This window comes from Anomalospiza imberbis, chromosome 4 (assembly GCF_031753505.1).
Source record: "Anomalospiza imberbis isolate Cuckoo-Finch-1a 21T00152 chromosome 4, ASM3175350v1, whole genome shotgun sequence".
NCBI classification, from domain to species: Eukaryota; Metazoa; Chordata; class Aves; order Passeriformes; family Viduidae; genus Anomalospiza; species Anomalospiza imberbis.
Genome location: NC_089684.1, coordinates 50175269 through 50195888, shown reverse-complemented (window position 1 = coordinate 50195888; position 20620 = coordinate 50175269). Strand labels below are relative to the sequence as shown.

The 20620-nt window shown below is 40.2% G+C and overlaps 1 protein-coding gene across 2 annotated transcripts; it reads right to left on the bottom strand.

Annotated features, from left to right (window-relative positions):
- Window positions 1-626: 626 nt before the first annotated feature.
- On the bottom strand, window positions 627-20385 carry TACC3 (transforming acidic coiled-coil containing protein 3). Of its 2 annotated transcripts, XM_068188466.1 has the most exons (16): window positions 20260-20385; window positions 16518-16698; window positions 16234-16379; window positions 12820-13902; window positions 11583-11676; window positions 10958-11150; window positions 9900-9946; window positions 8914-9047; window positions 8186-8297; window positions 7340-7492; window positions 4971-5047; window positions 4837-4880; window positions 3791-3951; window positions 2364-2470; window positions 2041-2161; window positions 627-798 (listed from the first exon to the last, which is right to left on the bottom strand). In XM_068188466.1, exons 2-16 carry the CDS (start codon window positions 16695-16697, stop codon window positions 733-735), a joined length of 2718 nt encoding a protein of 905 aa, XP_068044567.1. In that variant the 5' UTR covers window position 16698; window positions 20260-20385; the 3' UTR covers window positions 627-732. The 2 variants fall into 2 exon arrangements, with proteins under 2 accessions (XP_068044567.1, XP_068044568.1); XM_068188467.1 differs by lacking the exons at window positions 16234-16379; window positions 16518-16698; window positions 20260-20385 and adding an exon at window positions 14899-15017.
- Between the last annotated feature and the right edge of the window lie 235 nt (window positions 20386-20620).

The following is a 20620-nucleotide window of genomic DNA, read 5'->3' as shown; positions in this document are numbered from 1 at the left end:
AGACGTCTGCTATTGCCTAGAGCTGACTTCATGATGGCCTGTGACCTGCAGCCCACGGCTCTCAAGGCTCTCCACTACAGGCAGGGCCAGGGAGATTGACTGAAAATTTTATAATCAATAGTGCCAGACAGACTAATAACATGGAAAACCCCAGAGAAGGAGAGCAGAAATCAGTCCTGCCATTAAACCCTTTGCTTAGCTTATCTGCAAAAAAAAAAAAAAAAAAAAAAAAATCACTCCAGCTCCTCTTAATAATAATAAAAACCCAAACCCACAAACCAAAGCCAAGGCTAAGTTATAAATCTTTTTACATTACTAAATACTTTATAGCATTTGTGCAGGCTCAGTTTTACTTCAGTCTTGTAACTCTGGTATGCCTTTATGTGAGTGAGAAAGCAGCAAGTGCAAAATAGAGAAAATGCCATGGCAACCCTTCCCAGCAAAGCCAGGTCAAGAGTATAGAACTCTGAAGTTCTTCCACAGGGAACAGACTGAAGGTACACTGATTAAAAGTTTTTCCTTTGAGCAATGTGTGAAAATGCTATGAAAGGCATTGTTACTTACTGGAAGCAGCAATTGAACTTGAGTTAATAGATACAAAAGATACAGCCAATAATATGGAAGACAACTGTGAATCAAGAATTTTATTTTTTCCCTACATACATAAAAAAGTGAGTGAACACACAAGACAGCAAGTCAGAAAATAAACATATTTACAAGACACTTAAGAGATCAATTTTTTTCCATCTTCAAGATCAAGTCATCACAGATTTTCGTTAATTCATCATTTTCTTTAGTCTGTGGAAGAAAGAAAAATGTGAGTTTCATGTATGTCCAACCTATGTTACAACCTTGTAGTGAGCTGGTTGCATAAGAATACTGGCAAACCAGTATATGCAATAGAAAGTTCATTTACATTATGGTGGCTCATGCAAATTTAATGTAAAGGAGAGTCTACTATACCAAAGGTCACATGGCATCCTTAGGAGCCTCAGGAAATGTGCCAGAATCCACTATACTATTCCTGCTTCTTCCACAGACATTCCCATAATACATAGAGACCAACTGATCCAGGGAAACAAGACTTCAGGGGCTCAGCCTTTGTTAGGTACACCAAAATTCAGGACATGGACAATTTAGATTTTAATCTTCACAAGACAAACTCTGTAAAATGAGGCCTTGATACTTTTACTGACATGTGAAAATTTCCAGTTTGTAGAACTTCTTATGGAAGAGTTAAACCATTTTAATAAGAACTTATAGTGTTACTGTATTTATGACAAGACCAAACCTAGTTCTGTGTTAAATGGTTTGTCTCCTCTCTCTCCAGTTACAGGCCTACTGTTTCCTCTGCTATGCAAACTTCAGCCATAAATCTCAAGACCCACAAATATGATTTTTTCCCATAATAGGAATCTGTCAGCATTATCAATTTTTGAGTCTTCAATACTGGCAGCAACAACAATGATACAAAAAAACTATCAGTGTGCATTACCAGCAGTGACTTTTCATCTCCAAAAAGCTTATTCCTTTGAAGGGTTACAGCAAAGGATATGCCTTTACAAAACATTCTAAGACTTTACCTATGCAATATGAAACACTATAAAGTACAAGGACTAATGGCCTGAACAATATTGAAAACTTGAGTCACGTACACTTAAATATGTGCTAACAGCTTACAAGTCATGTTCATGAACAAGCTGAGCCAGACAGTTATTCACATTTACTCCCAGATCCTGCTCTGCATCATGTGTAACTGTTAATCACCTCCTGCAGAAGTTCCAGTAACTTCCTGACACAGGAGTCCAGACTGGTTTGGAAACAAACCTTGTGCTCCAAAAAAAAATCTAAGTATACAGACAAGTCCTGACATGACAGTCACGTCTTAGGTGTCAATGCGAATTTCCCAAAGGCTGCCAGGACAGCAGCCATCAAAACCAGCACAGTTAGCAAGGCTCCTCCTAGCCCTGATACAAGGGAGATCTTAACTTATTCTAAGGCAATAGCTTGAAGAGACTCACCCACAGTGCTGTGACTGACCTTTTGTTCAAGGCTCCTCTCTAAAGACTGGATCCTCATCTGTTCTTTGCGCAGAGTGGCTTGAAGCGCTGCAGTCTCTGATTTTGCTTTGCTGCGAACCTGAGCAATTTCCTCATTGGCTCTGAAAGAGGTGCAAGATGGTGTTTACATCCCCTTAGCACAGCAAAGCTCTCACAGAATCACACTAGATGCTTATACTTCAGATTAATTGCTAAATGAAATATGTTTAAGCCAAGTTTTGGCACTATTGAACTACATTCTGCAGCTACTGTAAAAATTGTGTATGCCATTCCTAGTACCTGGCTTCTTGACATGGTACTTACTGCTGCAGCTTTTCTTCAGCATGTGCTTTGAGTGCCTGGTATCTCTGCTCTTCTTTTTTAATTCTAGCCAAGTAATCTTCAGCACATTTCTTCAGAACTTCTTCATTCTGTCCCAAAAAACCCAAAGAAGTTCAGTTAGCTGTTTAAGCTAGTAGATGGAGGAGTCTCCCCCCCTGTCAAATGGGTTATTTGACTACATCTGAGGGGCAGTATTTGCTCACTGGAGTAACAGGAACAACTATGAAATCCCACAGGCCTATATGGACTAAACTGCTTCCTTTCATCTGTCTTAACCTTGCAGCCATTTATTCACCATATTTCCCCCCAGTACATTATTTAGTAGCAAACTTCAGTAAAGAAGGTCACTAAAATGACAGTCACTAATTGGTTTTGTTTATTTTGCTCCAATTTATTTTTAAAGCAGCTTTGTATTAAGTTGCAATTGTCACAAGAATAGCTAGAAATCCAACTTCTCCAAAGAACCCATGGAAAGATTCAGGCTTCCGACCATGATGTAAACAAATCCAACACTAACAGCAAGAAAGTTAACTTGGTAGTCACACTATGAACATATTTTATTAGCATTGTAGAAGGTGAAACTGTTTGAAACAATTGTTAAGACTCTATTAATTGCAGGTCTTGAATTTAGTTTTTCCAAGTGATGTTTATCTCTGTACTAAGGAAAGGGCTTCTAAATTTAGGGTGGAGATGGAAGGGACACAAGATGAAGGAAGCTTGACAGATTAGCAAAGAAGAAGCTGAAGTTGTAACAGACACTATGCCTGTTTCTAAAATGTAGACTACCATGAAACTTCTAAGGGGCTAGTTTCTGAGTTTGAGTAAAGAGGGACATTAAAAGACAACCAAACAAAAAAAAATCTGAAGGCACTTCTTAAAGCACCAATTAATCAATTTTTATGCATTTCATGGAGTAAGAAACTGTAACTTCTACTAATTAGCTTCCTACCTCCAGCCTCTGAAGAAGCTGCAGTACAAAGGTTTGACTTTATCTTTAGAAAAATCCCACAAGCATCTTAGTAGGGAGCACCTAATAACCTATTATTCTGACTTGTAATTGCACATCCTCTTCAGCATTCACTCAATGTGATGATAGGGAACCAAGCTGCTCTTATGCAGCAGTTGCCACATGAGAGTATCTCTATGATTAGTAAAAAAGATGTGCTGCAGCAAGAAACAGCTCACTTCTGTTTGAAGAAACTTTGCCTTCTAAGATGTCATTATCTTACTTTAAGTCAGCCACAAAATACAACAAATTAGTTTTTCTAAAATCTTTAAAGAATTTAGCACCTGGGTTTACAGGTAGTCCCTATACTACCTAATTAATGGCTGCTCTAGAAATTTCACCATCTCCTCTCCACTAAATCTCATTTATTTTGGAAGGGTATTACTTGTATTAATCATCTTACTTTGTGGTAACCCTCTAATGCATCTTTCTGTTTTTCAAGTCGTTTGAAGAGCTCAGAGAAGGACTTCTCCATAGAGTTCAGGTCTGAAATAGCTTGCTGCTTCTCTTCCATCAGCTTCTGTATTTCTTTCCTTGAGGTTTCCTTCTGCTTCTGAGCATCCTCTAGAGAAAGTGGAGTTAACCCATGCTAGTTATTGCTTTAGCATAGAACCAGTTCCATAGTACAGACAGATAACCCCCACACCTTCAATTCTTCCCCTTACAAAGGTTGCATAACATGGCCTCCCACCTGTAAAGACACCATGTTTGTGCTTTTAAGAAGTCTTTGTATCTTTGTTACATATTACCTCACACCAAACTTAAGGCAATTCACACCATGACAATATGCTTGCCTAGAGCATTTTTTCTCCTGCACTGTAGTCAAAATACTTCACTCAAGTTTACCGTAACAGAAGCCTCAAATGTTGTGATGGAAGTAAGGAATCCAAAAATATTTTTCATTAAATATACACAACAGCTGGAAGATCCGGAAGAGACTGGGATAAAGAGTCAGATTAGCATAGCAGACTTTCAGAAGAGGTATGGGTTAGTACACCCAAGCTAGGTTTCCCATGTTTTCAGAGGAGCACAGAAGAGCTGGCAGACATCTCTCCTAGATTTGAAGCCACAAACTTGACTAAAGCAAAAGCCAAGATCTGTCCAGCAAGAACTTCTAGTGATACCTTGCCACTTCAATGATGTCAGAGAGTAAACAATTAAACACAAAGTGCTGACAACTGGATCTGCCAGTTTTAATAAACCAATAGCTCCAGTGAAGAATAAAGTTGGGTTTGTATCTGATTCAAATGTCATGAATACATGGCAAGTAATATGTCTGTATGGATATGCATAAAATTGTTAGTCTAGCTTGTCTTAAACCTTACACTTATGCTGGAAGCACTTGAAATATTAATGTCAGAGGTGAAAGAGTACTAACCTCATTTAGTAGCTCCAGGCTAAGCACACACCAGCCCCCCAAAGCACTCAGAGTGTAAATATGGAACTTACCCACAATTTGTGTTATTGTCTGTTCAAATTCAGCAACTATTTTTCTAAAAACCACAAAAGAGAAAAGTTGAACATAAGTTAGAAAAAGCATCTGGAATAACTAAGTAGATATAAAAGTCAGGAAAAATTCATACCCCATTTCTTTGTATTCCATATGAAGCTTATTATACTTCTCATTCCATTTCTCAATCTCCAGCTCTTTCTCTTGAACCTTTGAGGGTGAAAAGGTATGCCTTTACTTTTTGCACAAAAAGAGATAGAAGATTTGATACTAAAAACAGTCTGAAGGGCAACTTGGGTATACTTTTAACTTAATACAGAGAGAGAAATAAGTTCTAATTGCTTAACAGTATCAAAATTGTTTAATTACAAGCTTGACTCAAAATTTAGATTAATACATAGATTTTGCATATATGATTCCCAGCACTTTGCCAGTATCTCTTCAAGTGGCAAGATCAGAGTCAACTCAGCCAACAAACCTCTTGGCTACTCTTACTCAGTGTCTGTGTAGACTGTAACTTCTGAGAGAACACAATGGGCCAAGGAACATTCTCTCAAGTGACACACATTTCCCTCTTATTTACAGGGCAGACAAAAAAAGCACTTCATTAACCTGCTAATATTAACACCTGAGAGAACAAATACCAGAAGCCTGTTCAAGATCAGATTGCTGTTTGCAGTAACTTATACTCAACACTAAATTGGGCAATGTGGAAGTGGGAGGATTAAAAGATGCCTCAATTCTTTTGAGAATAATGACACCTATTTCACATCAGCTAAATTAAAGCAGAGCTCACAGTAACAGAATTAAGCAGCACAACTAGTCTTTGCTAAACACTTTGTGCAAGTTCCGTAACAATTTAAGAGCTGTAACCACAGAGCTGACTGCACTGTGGGAGGTCTTCAAAGACAAGAGGCGCAAAATACATAAAATAAACTGCAATTTAAAAGAGAAAGTGAAAGCACATGATTTCAAATAGTCACAAAACTACATAGTAAACTGTAGTACACAGATTTTTCAGTATTTATTTTAGAGCAATCTGATTTTAAATATATTGCAATATTTCAGGTGACAGGAAGCAGGACACTAGCAAAAACAGAATGTACAAACTATTAAGAGAAGTAGTGATAGCTAAGCTAGAAAAAAAAAATGTTGCAAAAGCATGTGAAGATGGAAACAAGTTAGAAACTTGCACTTGCAAGCTCAAAAAGGGTTCAGCAGACCCCAAAAAGCAAGCTTTCCTAATGCTGTATTTGCTCAGATAGAAAACAAGTTTTCACTTTACTCCTACTCCTGAGTTGTTTCACAAATGAAAAAAAAAAATTAAGTTTAGCCTGTCTTCCTTTGATTGTTGATATTGTAATTCCAGGACTTTTTTTTTTAAGTGACACAGCTGGAGTCACCCAGTCACACTTACAACAGTGTTTGCAAGTTTAAAGTTCTTCTTTCCAACATGAAAGAGCAGCACTTTAAAGACATTACAAGCTTTACCCCCTGCTATTTATTACATAGGTTCTTCATTTTAGATCAATGCATTAAAAGCTGTCCCCTATCAAAGCCACATTTATTTTCCTGTACTAGACAATATGCTGAGTGAAAGTCACCTCCTAAATGACAGAAAGTAAAAGTTATTCCTAGAAAAATCACTGTCTCTGTACTCTAAAACAAAAGAACTTAAGCAGCAAATAATCATAGGTCATCTTTGTTTGGTGTCTCTAATGCCACTGCCTGCAGTACAGCAGTCAGGAATTTTGAAAGCTCCATTTTTTTCCTGAAGTGATACAATTAGCTTTAAGGACATTTATCCTTAAATTCTCCTCTTACGTTATTTAGTGTTTGTAATGTTACATAAATCAGAAGTCATAATGAATCAAGTACTCCAATTGCTGAAGTAAGTGGATATATAAGTCTTCTTGCATCAGTCAGAAGATGGGCTTTTAAAGGCAATTTCTGCAATTACAGAACAGGCTTACAATCTTACCCACTACTTCTTCCCTCCTTCACTAATGTCCTTATCTTCTAGAGTGAGCTCCAGATCTCAAACTCACTTTATTAGCTAGACATGCTCTTGTGCATTCAGGTCCCACAAGAAAAGAATTGATCATAGCACTGAACTGGCACTACAGCTTTATCTTGTTTTAGAGAAGTTACATAAATCACTCTCTTCCATTGGCATGAAAATGTATTCCTGCTTGTTGAATAAGAAGCATCCAGATCATGATATAAAGCCTAACTACCTCATCTGATAACATGTGCCTTTTAATAGTGACCAGATGTAAGGCAGAACCTGACTAATAATGAAGTCTGTCCTATTTCCTTAAGTGTTAGCTCCAACAAGTTCTATACCTATGGCACCCATCAAGTCCACAGCAAGCTTTTCATAATGAGATACTTATGTCAAGTGTGATGAGAAAAACTGCAAAGCAGAGATTTATCCCAGATAATCCAAAGAAAAGGACCTTCCAATGCTATGCCAAGTTCTGCTTTGGAAGGGCACCATACCTCTCTCTTCACCAGTTCAACAGCTGCATCCATGTCTTTTTGGCTATATTTTAGCACATCTATAATAGCATCCACTGCAGTGTTTGCAGAAGTAGCAAAAAGAACTGGAGAAACATTACTACTCAGGGAGTCTGGAATTAGGGGTCCAGCATCCTGTAAAGAAAAGAAAAATGCAAAATTTCAACAGATTCCTACTGTCATGCCACTGATTAGGTGCACACATGTTATTTGAAGTCAGAGTATCTCACTTAAACACACCAGATACCTCCACAACTTTGTTACCATAAAACTGTCTTACTTTGAAGTTGACCACATAGCAGTTTTGGTTCTACCTTGTAGGTATTTCTTAGAGCTCTCCACCAATTATAGCTATCAGAAACAAAGCAGATGACACTATGCTGCTTCTCACAAGTGAAAGAGACCATTTCAGCTGCTGCAGGTAGATCTGTTCAAGCTATAAACCATAGCTGCAAGAGCATCCAGTTTAACCTAAGTGCTTTTCATCCCACCAATGCAATCACAACATAAAACTTGCCTTTTGTAGCTTGACTTGCATAAAAAAAATATTGCTTGACTAGATAATTCTTAGAAACAGCTCAAATTCCTTTAGACTGTGTGCAATAGCATCAGTTTCCACAAAGAATACTTTTAATACTTAAGAAAACGTTCATCACAAAGTTCAACTTCAATATAAATGAGTATTCAAACTGGTTTAAATCAACTATTTAAGTAAACATTTATCAGATTCTTCAATCCCTAAAATACCCAAGTCTTAAATCCAGAACTTAGGCTATCCCCTTCCTAAACTATCAACATGAAACCTGATAGCATTCCACACACCCTTACAGGAGTTGTAAATGTCCCCAGCAGATCTAGTCCTTTTGGTTTTTCGTCACTCTGAAGACTCACTAGAGGCTTTCCAGCTTCCTCAGGCACATTACTTAAATCAGCAACAGGACTAAAAATGAACAAACATAACACCATTAAATTCAAGTGGTGTCTTTCTTTGCAAAGCTCTTGTACCAGTAACAGTCTGTCCAGCAGGGCCAGGACAGTGATTGTACCCCTGTACCCAGCACTGGTGAATCTACACCTTGAATCCTGTGTTCAGTTTCAGGCATCTCACTATAAGGACACTGAGGTGCTGGAGCATGTCCAGAGAAGGGCACAGAGCTGGGGAAGGCTCTGAAGCACAAGAGGGGCAACTGAGGGGGCTCAGCCTGGAAAAAAGGAGGCTCAGGGGGACCTTCTCACTCTCTACAACCACCTGAGGGGAGTTTGTAGTGACATCTGGGTTGGTCTCCCAAAGAACAAGTCTGGATGAAATAGCCTCAAATTGCACCAGGGGAGGTTTAAATTGGATATTAGGGGAAATGTCTTCACTGACAAGGTGATCAAGCATTGGAACAGGCAAGTCACCAGACCTACAGTTATTTAAAAGATGTGTGGATGTTGCTCTTGGACATGGTTTAGTGGTGGACTCCCCAGTGCTGGGTTAACTATTGGACTTGATAATCTGAAAAGTCTTTTCCAAACTAAACAACTCTGATTTTATGTACTAAGTCAATACCTACCCAAGCTGAGATGGAAGTGTCACGATACTCTCACTTGATTCAATAGTACCATAAATTGGTTTTCTTGGACTGTCTCTCAACAGAGGGTCAAACTTCAAATACAATGACTGTTTTCTCAAGGCTGATTCTTTGAACTGAAGGAGGGAAAGAGGCATAAACTGACAGATCTGCTTCAGACCTCAACACACACATCCCACCCACACAAATAATCCTCTGAAGAGTGGATGAGCCTATTCTTCAGTGGCCAGAGCACCGTTCTCAAGAGGAAAATTACATAAGAGAACTCCATGCTCACATGCTTAAGTCCTTATGTAATATCTAGGGAACTCAATCTGCTCACAGACTGAATCAAAAGGGTAAACATTAATGAACTATTCCAAACCAGAAGACACAGAGGGAAAGTATTACAAGCTGAAAAACCAGTGTATGCAATTTTCTCTTCGCTTATAAAATCATAAAAGTACAAACACAGCATGATTAAAATAATTTCAATTCAGTGCATTCACTATTCAGAGATTCCCTTGCTTGGGTCCAGAATAACAGTAAGAATAACTAAGCTGAACTGATTAAAACATGACAAGCCCCACTTAGAGACACATTTTCTGAAACTAGACATAAAGCAAAAGGACTTAGAAAAAATGTTTTTGAAACAATGATCCTGCACTTTTAAAGCATCCTCTTCTAGCAGTTTTGGCCAGAAGCGAGTCACCATTCACCTCAGTTTTACTGCTATTAAAGAAAAGTAACACCTCTGCACACTGACAGCCAGAGATCTTTGATTTTTAGTTAAACTGCTTATAACTACATTTCCTTGCACCATCACCCCCTACTGAGCCTTGTCATCACATTTCTTTGGAATAGATAATTTCTGTGGACACTCCAAAGTGAAGTTAATTCATGAAAACATTTAAGGCTTGACACTTTCATCCTTGCTTTCCTCTCCACACTGCCAGGAAGGCAAACAAAACATTTAATGTCATACTTACTGATGAAGACCCAAACTGTTCCAGATAGTCTATGCCCATTCCAAAAACTGGAAAATAAGGAAACAACACAATGAAGAAGCAATACTGCCAAATTGTCCTACCATAGACAGAAACAAACGTGTATAAAGCAAATAAACCCCTGCTCTCAGTATCATGACTTCTAGTTCTTCATTGGTTAAAAATACTGTCTTTCTATCCAGACCTGAAAAAAGCAAATATTTCTAAGCTATGCAAACTTGCAACTTCCATTTGTTCCCAAGTACTTGTAAGAATACATAGGATTTAACACACAGTTGAAGAACTTCTGTTGTTCTATGACTAAAGTGACAAGCACACTCAGATATTATGTTACACACAGTGCCCCATGAAAGAGCAAGATTGCCAGTCTCACCATTAAAATTAACACAGAGCTCAGATTTGAAGGATGAAGTTTGAAGTTATAACCATTTCCCAATACAATGACTCCACTCCAGCATGAAGGTAGAGTGACAGGCTGCACTGCAGTCACACCATTTGCTCATTCTTCCACACAATGCTCCTACCAGGAATAACCTTTCCAAGTGGTTAAATCACAGCCAAGTAGGAAGCTCTCAAGACAAGCATGCTTGTCAGGAAGATCATTCACATTGCAGTATGAAACCAGTAGTGCTAAGGCCTGCACTAACCTACAAGACTCACAAACACACAGCTGTATAGCTCATGGACTCTCAATTTACACCAGAAATCTCTAACACTAGGAATTATTTTAAGGGAGCAGTTTTTCAGCACAGAAACTTACACCAAAATTCTAAAAAGACAGTTTCTGTACCAGCCTAAATTCCATCCTCGCAGGCCACTGAATTGTAATAGCTAGCTTTTTGAACTTAGCTTAAACCAGAGGAAATTAGAAATAGGCTTAGATATATTTCCCAGCACTGCTAGTCATTGTGGGTTCTGGAGTCCTTTCAGAAGGGCAGAATGGGAGAAAAAGCTATCTATAATAAAACTTAAGTAGAAAGATAGCTATGCACATTATTGAAACAATACATTTTCAATCTGCTTAAAAGAAATGCCCTTACCTTCTGATGATGGTCTGAAGACCTCTTCAGGTTCAGCATTAGCTGTCTCCTCAGCTGTTACTTCAATTCTAGGGGAACTAGGTTTAATTTCTTCTGCAGACATTGACTTTTTTCCACTGTCAGTGGAAACAAAATTATCTTGACAGGGGGCAACACTAGCTGGAGACATTTTAGATAGGCTCCTTTGCTTCTCCTGATGAGAAAAACAAAATCCTTTTAATTATTAAAATAATTATTTTAAAATGCAATGAAAATAATTTTAATGATCAAATTGGTTTGTCATTAACTGGGCAGACAATATAAAAAAAACAAGAATTCACAGGCATAAAAAATAAACTACCAACACTAAGCACAGCTCAGGAGCCACTTTTCTAGAGTCCACACACTTATGTTTGTCCTCATATGCAACTACTGATCAAAAAAGATACTAAATACCAAGGCACCAATTTGGCTGTCTCTGATGTTAACTTCAAAACACAGGTCTGCACAGCTGACATTCCTTTTAGGGCTGCTAATTCTTTGACAAAATATCAAAAATAGGTTTCACAAGATTAAGTCATTAAGCCAGAGAACTCTGTTTCATGGAACAACTTGGTAAGAACTGGCTATCTTTCCTATACCTTACCACTTCTCTTTTTCCTGGAAGTTCAGCTTCTACTTGAACTCCTGGCTTCTCTTCTTGAGCTTTTGGCATGTCTTGTCTCTGCTCAACAATTTCCCTAAAAAACAAACAAACAGAATTTAAAAAAATCAGCATTTGCATCACACAGTTCAAATTCTGTATTACCAGGTGAACTGAACAAAGGTAGCTCCTTTGAGAGATTCTACTGCCACAGCACAGGAAGCTTTCCAGAGGGTGGGAATGTAAATTCACTGTCTTGCCTGGTAACAACTTGGGTGACAGAAAGCTCTCCCTCCATGAGAAGCAGTGTTTCTCAGGAAGCAGAAAATCACAGCAGCATCACTTATTTCCATTCACTTAACACTGCTCTCTTATTTTCATTTGTTAGGCTCATTGCTTTTTCTAAGTTGAAGATAGGATCTTTGTTTAATTAAGAACAGAATTACAAGCAGCCTGCTCCACTTTCCAAGGCAATGCTGTGATTATTGGTGTGAACTTCTTAGAGAAGTCCCATACTCCACTTGCACTGTCATCAGGAAGTAAACTTTTCACCTTGGTAAACCTAACTGATCATGTTACACAGGGAGCAAGCATGCAAACATTTCTGTCAATCAAACAATTTGTGCCAGTCTAGTTCTGGCAAGCACCTGACTGTCAATAGTAACATTAATTAACTACACTTTCTAGGAAAGGTGACAACATATTCCATCCTCAAGTTAAAAGTCTGTGTGCTGCCAAAAAAATGCAGCTTCAGAGCCAGGTCTTTTTATTGAAGATAGCATTTAGATACAAAGAACATGTAGGGAAGAAACAGCACCTCAGAATGCAGCAGAGCACAAAATTGCCTGATCCCTTCCCATGCTGCACCATGTACAACACTGCTGCCTACTTCCCCGTTTTATTTAAAGACAATAGCAGTCACCTGATTCTCCACTCTTTAATCGTGGAGAACTGTGGACAGCACCACATGAACAATGCTCTTTCCACCTAAGCCTGCTCTCTCCCATTCTGCCAGACTTAAGAACACCTTTTGCCTAAAGCTAATCATCTCAAGAGTTTCCCCAATTAAGATCTTTGCTGTTGCAACAAAATTGTGTTATAGATTACAACAGACACAGCCAACCTGGGAGGGATGCAGTCAAAGAAGTAGGAATGGAGTAGTTTGAGATACTATCTAACTTTCCTTACATGAATTCAAGGTGCTCCTGCATTCAGCTACAGATTTTTGGCATTCACTTACAGATTTTTGAGTTCTTCCTTCTCAAGAGCTTCACTGGTACTTGGCCTGTTCTCCTCCTCCACTGGAAGAGGTTCCCTTCTTGGCGAGGTACTCTCCTGTTCCTCTGGCAGGTGAACTTTCTGAGGGCTGGGTTTAGAACGCTTGGGTGAGGTGGAAATTTTAGAGCCTCCTCCAAATGGATTAAAGTTTGGATCATCAAGTTTGTCCCAGTCAAACTTATAAGATGCTTTAGGAATAGGGATCTCATCCTCCACATTACTTTTATTTTGCACTTCAGTATTCTCCGGTTTTATTTTGGTAATAGGAATTTTTTTGGAAGGTGGCTTAATTCCAGGTCTTTTACCTAGTTTCTTAGGAGGTGGTTTTCTAGCAGTGGTATTATCAAAGTCAAATTCCAGTTTTACTGGTCCAGCCTTGGTGACATCAGGCCTTTCTGCAGGTTTCCCTTTGGAGACACCCAGCTCTTCATCAGGCTTCGACTCTAGTGCACCAGCTTGTTCTGCTACTGAAACATTCTGAAGCTTTGATTCCTCAGTTTTAAGAGAGTTACTTACATCAGAACTACTGGGACCTAAGCTGCCAGGTGACTGTACAGGAGGTGTAGGTGCCTCTGCTAATAACACTGAATTATCAGTTTGGCTTGCATCTGTGGAAGCAGACTTCACACCCTGCTCAGAGTCACCAATTGCTTGCTTAGGGGACAGCTTGGATTTGTTAGACTCCAGCTCGCTCAGTGCAGATTCTTTTTCAGAGATGAGAGCCTTGTCTTCACTTAAATACTCTGTACTTGCTGTGGTTGAAGCAAAAGGAGCTGCATCATCCTGCAGAAGAGAATCATTACTTTTTTCAATAGTTTTCTCAGGGCTGCTGGATACTTTTACAGGAGACTTTTGCAGATTTCCAGGAGAAGGAGGCAACTGTACTGAACTTTGAAAAGGATTGATGTCATTTAAGTTATCAAAATCAAGATTGTAGGAACCTCGACTCTTCACTGGCATCTCATCATCTGGGTAAGGAGCCATGCTGACCTTCTCTGGCATTTGTGTATTGTTTGTTTCAGCTTCAGTCTTCTGTTGACATGTGCTGCATTAAAAAAAAAAAAAAAGACATAGTTTGAAATTATCTTTAGAAAGATTTGTACAAGTACCTTTGCATGGTCAGAGTAATAGGATTTCTTTTTTTCCAGTAAGACAGCTGACAGCAAAATATAACAGCCAGAATTCAGTTGTCACCTAAACAGTCAAGGCTTATGAGCTCTTGTACACATGAAGCATAGGGAGATCAACCCCTGAAGTTGCCAGTGTTCTTAAGCTACCTGTTCTACACAGCCTTGATACCTTATGCCAGTCATCCCTGGAGACTGCTGTACTCACCACAGCATTTGGACATTGCCACTTGGACACTGCCCTTTCACTAGGCAGTGAAACACACACTGCTTGGGAGGAGCTATTGACAGCCAGCAGCTCAAACACAAGCACAACTTGTGGTACCATCTTCATGCAGATTCATCTGAGTCATGACAGACTCAAGTCTGGGACCAAACCAAGTCATGATTCAGGCTCTCCCACACTAGTCATTACTTTGTCTGAGCATTCTGGCAAATATTTTCCCCCCGAAAGTAGGCACCAGCATTTGGTCTTTGAAGGCCTACATACAAAACCAGAACCTGGACTTCAGGCACTCTAAATTTTGTACAACAGCAGATCTGAAGAGCAGAGCAATATACAAGAAAACACTTCTCCACTAAGAGACAGTTAAGATTTTCTATAGAAAGACACAGGTTAAAGAGTTTATGTACTTACTATTTCTGAGTATTCTACAAGTTATTGCTGTCCACTTTATTTCCCCAAACTCTACACAACTTCTGAAAGCTTAGCCTCAGACTACAGAGAGTTAAGCCATTACTTCCTGAAAGAGGATTTCCTCCCATTGTTTTGTCCCTCCATAAAGTTATTATTTCTATGTGCCATCCTTATCTGCTGCAGAACAGAACATGATTAAAAGCCACTCACTAAAAACTCCACTTTGATAAACTCGAAAGCAAAGGCGGGAGATAAGAGCTGAAGGAGTAGTTCTCACCCGGTTTGAGCACCTCTTCCCGGCAATAGCTCAGCCCCAGGCTGCGACTACTCAGGTCCCTCCCACTCTCCTTCCGTGTTTAACCTAATAAATGCCAGTCAGGAGCGAGGCACCTGCTTGGAACGTCAACTGCTTGTGACGAGCCAAAAGTGACCCCTCTCAGCAACACGGAGCCCTTTCACTTATTTGCTACAAACAAATCCTTAAAACTAGAGAGGACACGTTCAGTACAAGCAATCCATTGATACAATCATGCCCCAACTAAAACAACTCGGTGCTGATCTTTTAAACTCACTTGAACTTCCTAAGTACTAAATCTTTGTTTATTTGTGCAAGCAATGAATCTGGAGCATAAACACCATTACATTATTTAATTGTGCTGGTTAGTTCAGAAATAGCTTTCTGAACTAGACTGTACATAGAAATAGAAATAAACAGTTGAAGCATATATACACACTTAAACATTTAAGTGTTGCCACCTTTTTCCCTTTCTCCCCCCTCCCAACAAGAAAAACAGGGATCAAATGAAAGTACTGGGTAGTTAAATAAAAGAGTGTATATTCTTGCAGAAGGCAAAATTAAGACCTAAGACTTCTTGCTGGTGGAAGTACAGGTGTCAGATGTCTATACTAGCTTAAAGGGGGTCTAAAAGGCAGTTACAAAAATTGCATTTAATATTGTCACGACACCCCCAAATTGAAACATTACAGATTTTATGCTTTTCTACATACAGCTACTATGAGCCACTTTGAGACTCAGGCTGCTAGACTATAAAGGCACATAAACGTGTTTACATTTGTGACTGATGTTATATTTACTTTGTGCTGCTAGATTAAAGAAAATCTTAATACTGCCTGACTCAAGGTGTCAATTCAAGCTAACCCTTCAGAAGATTTATCTCTAAATTTTACTCCTCAAGATACAACAGTACTTAACATACAAGATAAGATATTCTAAAGGTTTAACTTCAGAATAGTTGTATTCTCACACGAAAACCTTACATCAAGTAGAGAATACAAAACTGTTTCTTACAGTATCACTTCTCAAGTTATTTATCCATACCATAAGTTACCTTAATGAAATCAGTTACAGAGGAGTTAGGAATAAAGTTCAATTATTAATATTGCAATCAAGATAAAATTTTCTTAAGAATAATGAGAGTTATCTTTGGAGAAGTTCATGCATTGGTCAGTATTAATTTTGGTCCTCTTGCACAGTTTACATCTTATTATAGGATAGAAAATTATACTTTAACTATACAGGTTTAAAATAGGGAAAGTTAACTTGAGCATGTCCCACATGGGTAACACAGCAAGCAGCAGACCCACTACTCACTCAGCATCAGAGGGTGCAAATAAAGTACCATCTGCCACATCTTCACGGCAATCGTCAAGTGCAAAAGCAGTCTGAAGTTTGTCTGTCATAGCAGGACTCAGGATTTTTCTAGTGTGAGGATCTCTTTGAGGAGTTTGAAAAGTTACCTTTAAGAAAGGGGTGGGGGGAAAGAAAAAGAAAAAACATGAGCACGGTTATTTTTCAAGCACCAAATAGCACATGCATTCAGTGGCAGATATCATAGAAGGAGAAAGAATAAAAATAATACAAAACCAGATGTTTACCTTCATCGCTTTTCCCCCATTTTTTGGTGGCAAGTTTTCTTTCTGGGACAGGCGAAGAATAGAAGGTCTCCCTGTAGGTTCCGGCGGTGCAAAGAAAAAGTCACAGTCTTCCGCTGTTAAATCATCCTTAAGGCTTCCTCCATTTTCTCCATTTTCTGCATTTAAAATCTGCAGACTCATTCTGGAACATCAACACACACAGCACCGCAGCATGAATGAGAGGGTGTGGTCAGCCAGATGCACTTTGAGATAATGGAAGAAGTTGGCAGTCTGGCACTGACTAGCCAAGACTGACAGCTTCAAAGAGAAAGTTGGAAGCATGGAAAGGCTTCACAGGGAAAGGTCTTATCTCTGAAGACTCTGAAGTATCTAAAAGCAGCAGTGCACAGTCCCTCTGCTTTTGGTAGGGGCTTGAGAAGCTAATTGTTGATGATATGCCTGCCACAACTCACATTCTAGCCTCATTAATTAAGCTGCCTGTCCTTTAAAGGGAGCTCTGTCACCTGCAAAGTTCCCTCATTCCCAACCTCTTCAACCAGTGACATACAGCCGTCTCTCTTGGAACAGGGCATCCAGCAAAGCAACACAACTGCTTCTGCAAGTGCAGATGAGACAGATGACAATCATCTCTGTTTACTCACATGGTCTCATTACTACATTGTACACCAGCAAACAGCAGAAACAAATTTGGTTAGTTAGGGTGTGTTTGGGATCAGAGTCCTGGATCAAATTAGCCTTTTCCTGCACTGTCTGAGCATATGCTGCTCTTGTAAAGACATAGTAATTAGGAATCCTTTGCAGCATAGACATCATTGGTATGCAAATGAGAAAAGTCATAATTAGAAAGGTATTTCTGAAATATTGTTCATACACTGGACATGCAAAAACTTTATTAGATTGTTAAATACTGATCTAATTGAACTAGTGGGAAGGATTTGAAACTAAGGCCTGGGCTGTTACTAAGAGTAAGGATGAAAATAAATTAGAGAAAAAGCACACTTAAAATACACCAGGCAAGCCACCATGCTATATGTACTTGAACTCTGCCTGCTTTTTATTCCCATTGAAGCCACTGCTGCTCTTAAACACTTAACACTAACACTCAGTGATGCACAGCTGCTTTTGAAAAAAGAGACAGACAGAAGGCAAGGAAAATCTAAGCATAACCACTGTCCATGAAGGATGACACCTGTGAAGTGCAGTTATTTATTGAAAAACTGCTCTTGCAGCAATTTATTTCATAAGAGCTGAGGTATTGTCTTTTGTTACCTGTGCAAGATAACCAGCATCAAGTGGAAGAGACTTTGGCTTTCTGCAATGTGTAACCATTCTAACGGATCTCAAATGCTTGATTTGACCAAACATGCAATCCTTAACCTGTTTTTCCATCATATAATCAGGATTAATCTATACATACAATTGTTTTTAGTGTCATAAAGAGGTAACAAGAACATTTGGTCTGAAAATTTTATGTCATATTTTTCAATCTCCCTCCCTCTCAGTATTCAAATTTCTTTACATAAGCTTCCAAACATTTCTCCACATTAATGTAGGCATTAATCCTTATGGGAAAATTTGCTTCCTACTCTCCAGAGAACTCGGCTGCTTTGTCTGCAAGCCTGACAGCAGCACTTTTAATCAGCAATGGAATGCAAACAATAGCTGCAGAAGCAATGGCATGCAAAGCATGCCAGTATTAGCTATTTCTTCAGTCCTTCTTTATTCATCATATTAATGTTCAGTACAGGTTATTTTTTGTATTAAGTATTTTTATATTAACCACTTGTAGAACTTGAAGTGAACTTCACTGCTTTCCTTTATTCCAAACTAAAATTGAGACAACAGATTAAGCAAATCTTTACAAACTGTATTTTTTTTACTGGAATTACTTTAGAAGCAAGCCTAGGACATGGTAAAGTTGTCAACACCTTCTAAAACAAGCTCCATAAGCAGGGGAGGTTTGTTTGTAGACTTTCTCAGCTTTGTCATTGAGCTACTTGTACACCATTGCTAAACCAAATAAACTGACACCATATACTACTTTAGATATTAAATCTAAAAATTTCTTTCTAGGATTAAAATACTAAAAGTAATTAATCATTTTATTTCTAAAATTTGCAGTCAAGATTTGATCTAAATAATATTCCACGAGTTCATTAGCTAGTAGCGGTGATAAAGTGAAAGGGTGGCCTAATTCATAGCTTTGTTTAAAGTGGTCAGCATCCAAGGCACAGAAGTATTATGAAAGGCAGCAGGTTTTCCCATTACAGCAAAACAAACCTCAAGGCTGGGCTGCATGGGGCTTGGACCAACATGGTCTATTGGAAGGTGTCCATGTCCCTGGGAGGTCCTCCCCCTGTGTGGGAGGTTGGACTAGATGCTATTCAAGGTCCCTTTCAGCCCAAACTTTTCCATGGATCTATCAAAGTTCACAAAAATGAAAATGCTCCTTATTTTAGAAGGATATTTTTGTGGGCACACGCAGGAACCTGCCATTCTACAGTTAAGAATCTACATAAATTCAATGACATGACATCAGATAATTAATCCTCAGTTAACCATCATTTGTAAAGTGCTTCAGCCTAACCTGTTGTTTAACAAATACCAGGACACATAATCCAAAACACCAACGTGGTCTCAAATGCCTGAAAAGCCACTGAACATGCAGGGCAGAGATGGAATTTTTCTACTTAATTATCCTTCTGAACTCCTCCAGCAGCTGAGACACAGAGCACTCGCTGATGGCAAAGCAAATTGGTACGTGCTGTGAATATTGCCATACAAACTGACACATAGCTGACTGAAGTGTATATATATATATATTTATTTTAGTGCAAATATCTCACTTTAGAACAAATGAACACTCTCCTGAGAAGCAACTCTCTCATAATCACCTTCTCCTGACTGCAGGGGAGAAGCAGCAAGGCCGGGAAGGCTTTTCAGGAGGCCCATCCCGGCACGAAGAAATGTTTTAAGTAAAAAAAAAAAACAAACTCCAAAAAAAGCCCCCCAAAAACCCAAACCCAACCTCAGTCCCTCTTTATTCCTGACTCACCCCAGGCTCCCCATCAACCCCATATTATCCTGAAAATACACACACAGATGCTCCCAAGATCCTTAACTCACCCCCACTTCAGTGGGGCGGAGCACCTGAGCTCCACCCTTGAGCTCCTGCCATTACCTCCAAGTTCCTGCCTTCTCTTCATCCATAAATTGACAGAAATAGCCCCCAAACGTCTTAATCTGAAGCTCACAGAAGTGCCCCTGACACCCGCAGACAAGGAGGTACCCCCGGTCCCACAGCACCCCAAGCGTGAATTTCACAAAGGGGTCGCTAAACTCCTCCAGCACCACAGCACCCCAAACTCACTGAGGGGTCCTCAGTCAGTCCCCCCATCAAATTCAAACCACTCCAAGACCAGAGGGGTCACCCAGCCTTCCCTCAAACACACAGAGCAACCCCAGAGCTCGCCTGGCCCAGCATTCCAGGGTCACTGAAAGGTCCCCAAACCCTCCTGCAACCCCAAGCTCCCAGAGCGGTCCCCGAGCCCTCTAGTACCACAAAGAGGTCCCGACACGGCCCCTCCCAGCCCCACAGAGCCAGAACGTCCCCGAGTCTGCCGTCCCCTCCCCCGGTCACAGAGGGCTCACCGAGCCTCCTGCAGCAGCCAATCTCACAAAGGGAAACCAAAACACCCCAGCCTCACACCACCTTACAGCGGGGTCCCCAAGCCCCCCGTACCTGGCGGCAGCTCCCGGGACGAGCCCGGAGGGCGCTCAGCTGAGACGGCGCACGCGGCACCCACCACCAACCGCAGCCGCTGCGCCGCCGCCTCACGATTTCAAACCCAACGGAAGCCCCGGCCCGCCAATGAGGGAGCGGCGTTCGGGGCGCGCCCGCCAATCAGAAGAGCGCCCTGCGGGAGGGGGCGGGGACAGCGCCACGCGTGACCGTTGCGCTCCCCCGGAGTCCGCCCCCGCGCGGGGCAGAGCGGGCGGTGACGGCGCGGCCCCGCCCGGGACAAACTGGCCTGGCTGCACAATGTCCCCGTGTCCCCACGTACAGCCCCGGCTGCGGAGGCTGCCCCATCCCTGGCAGCGTT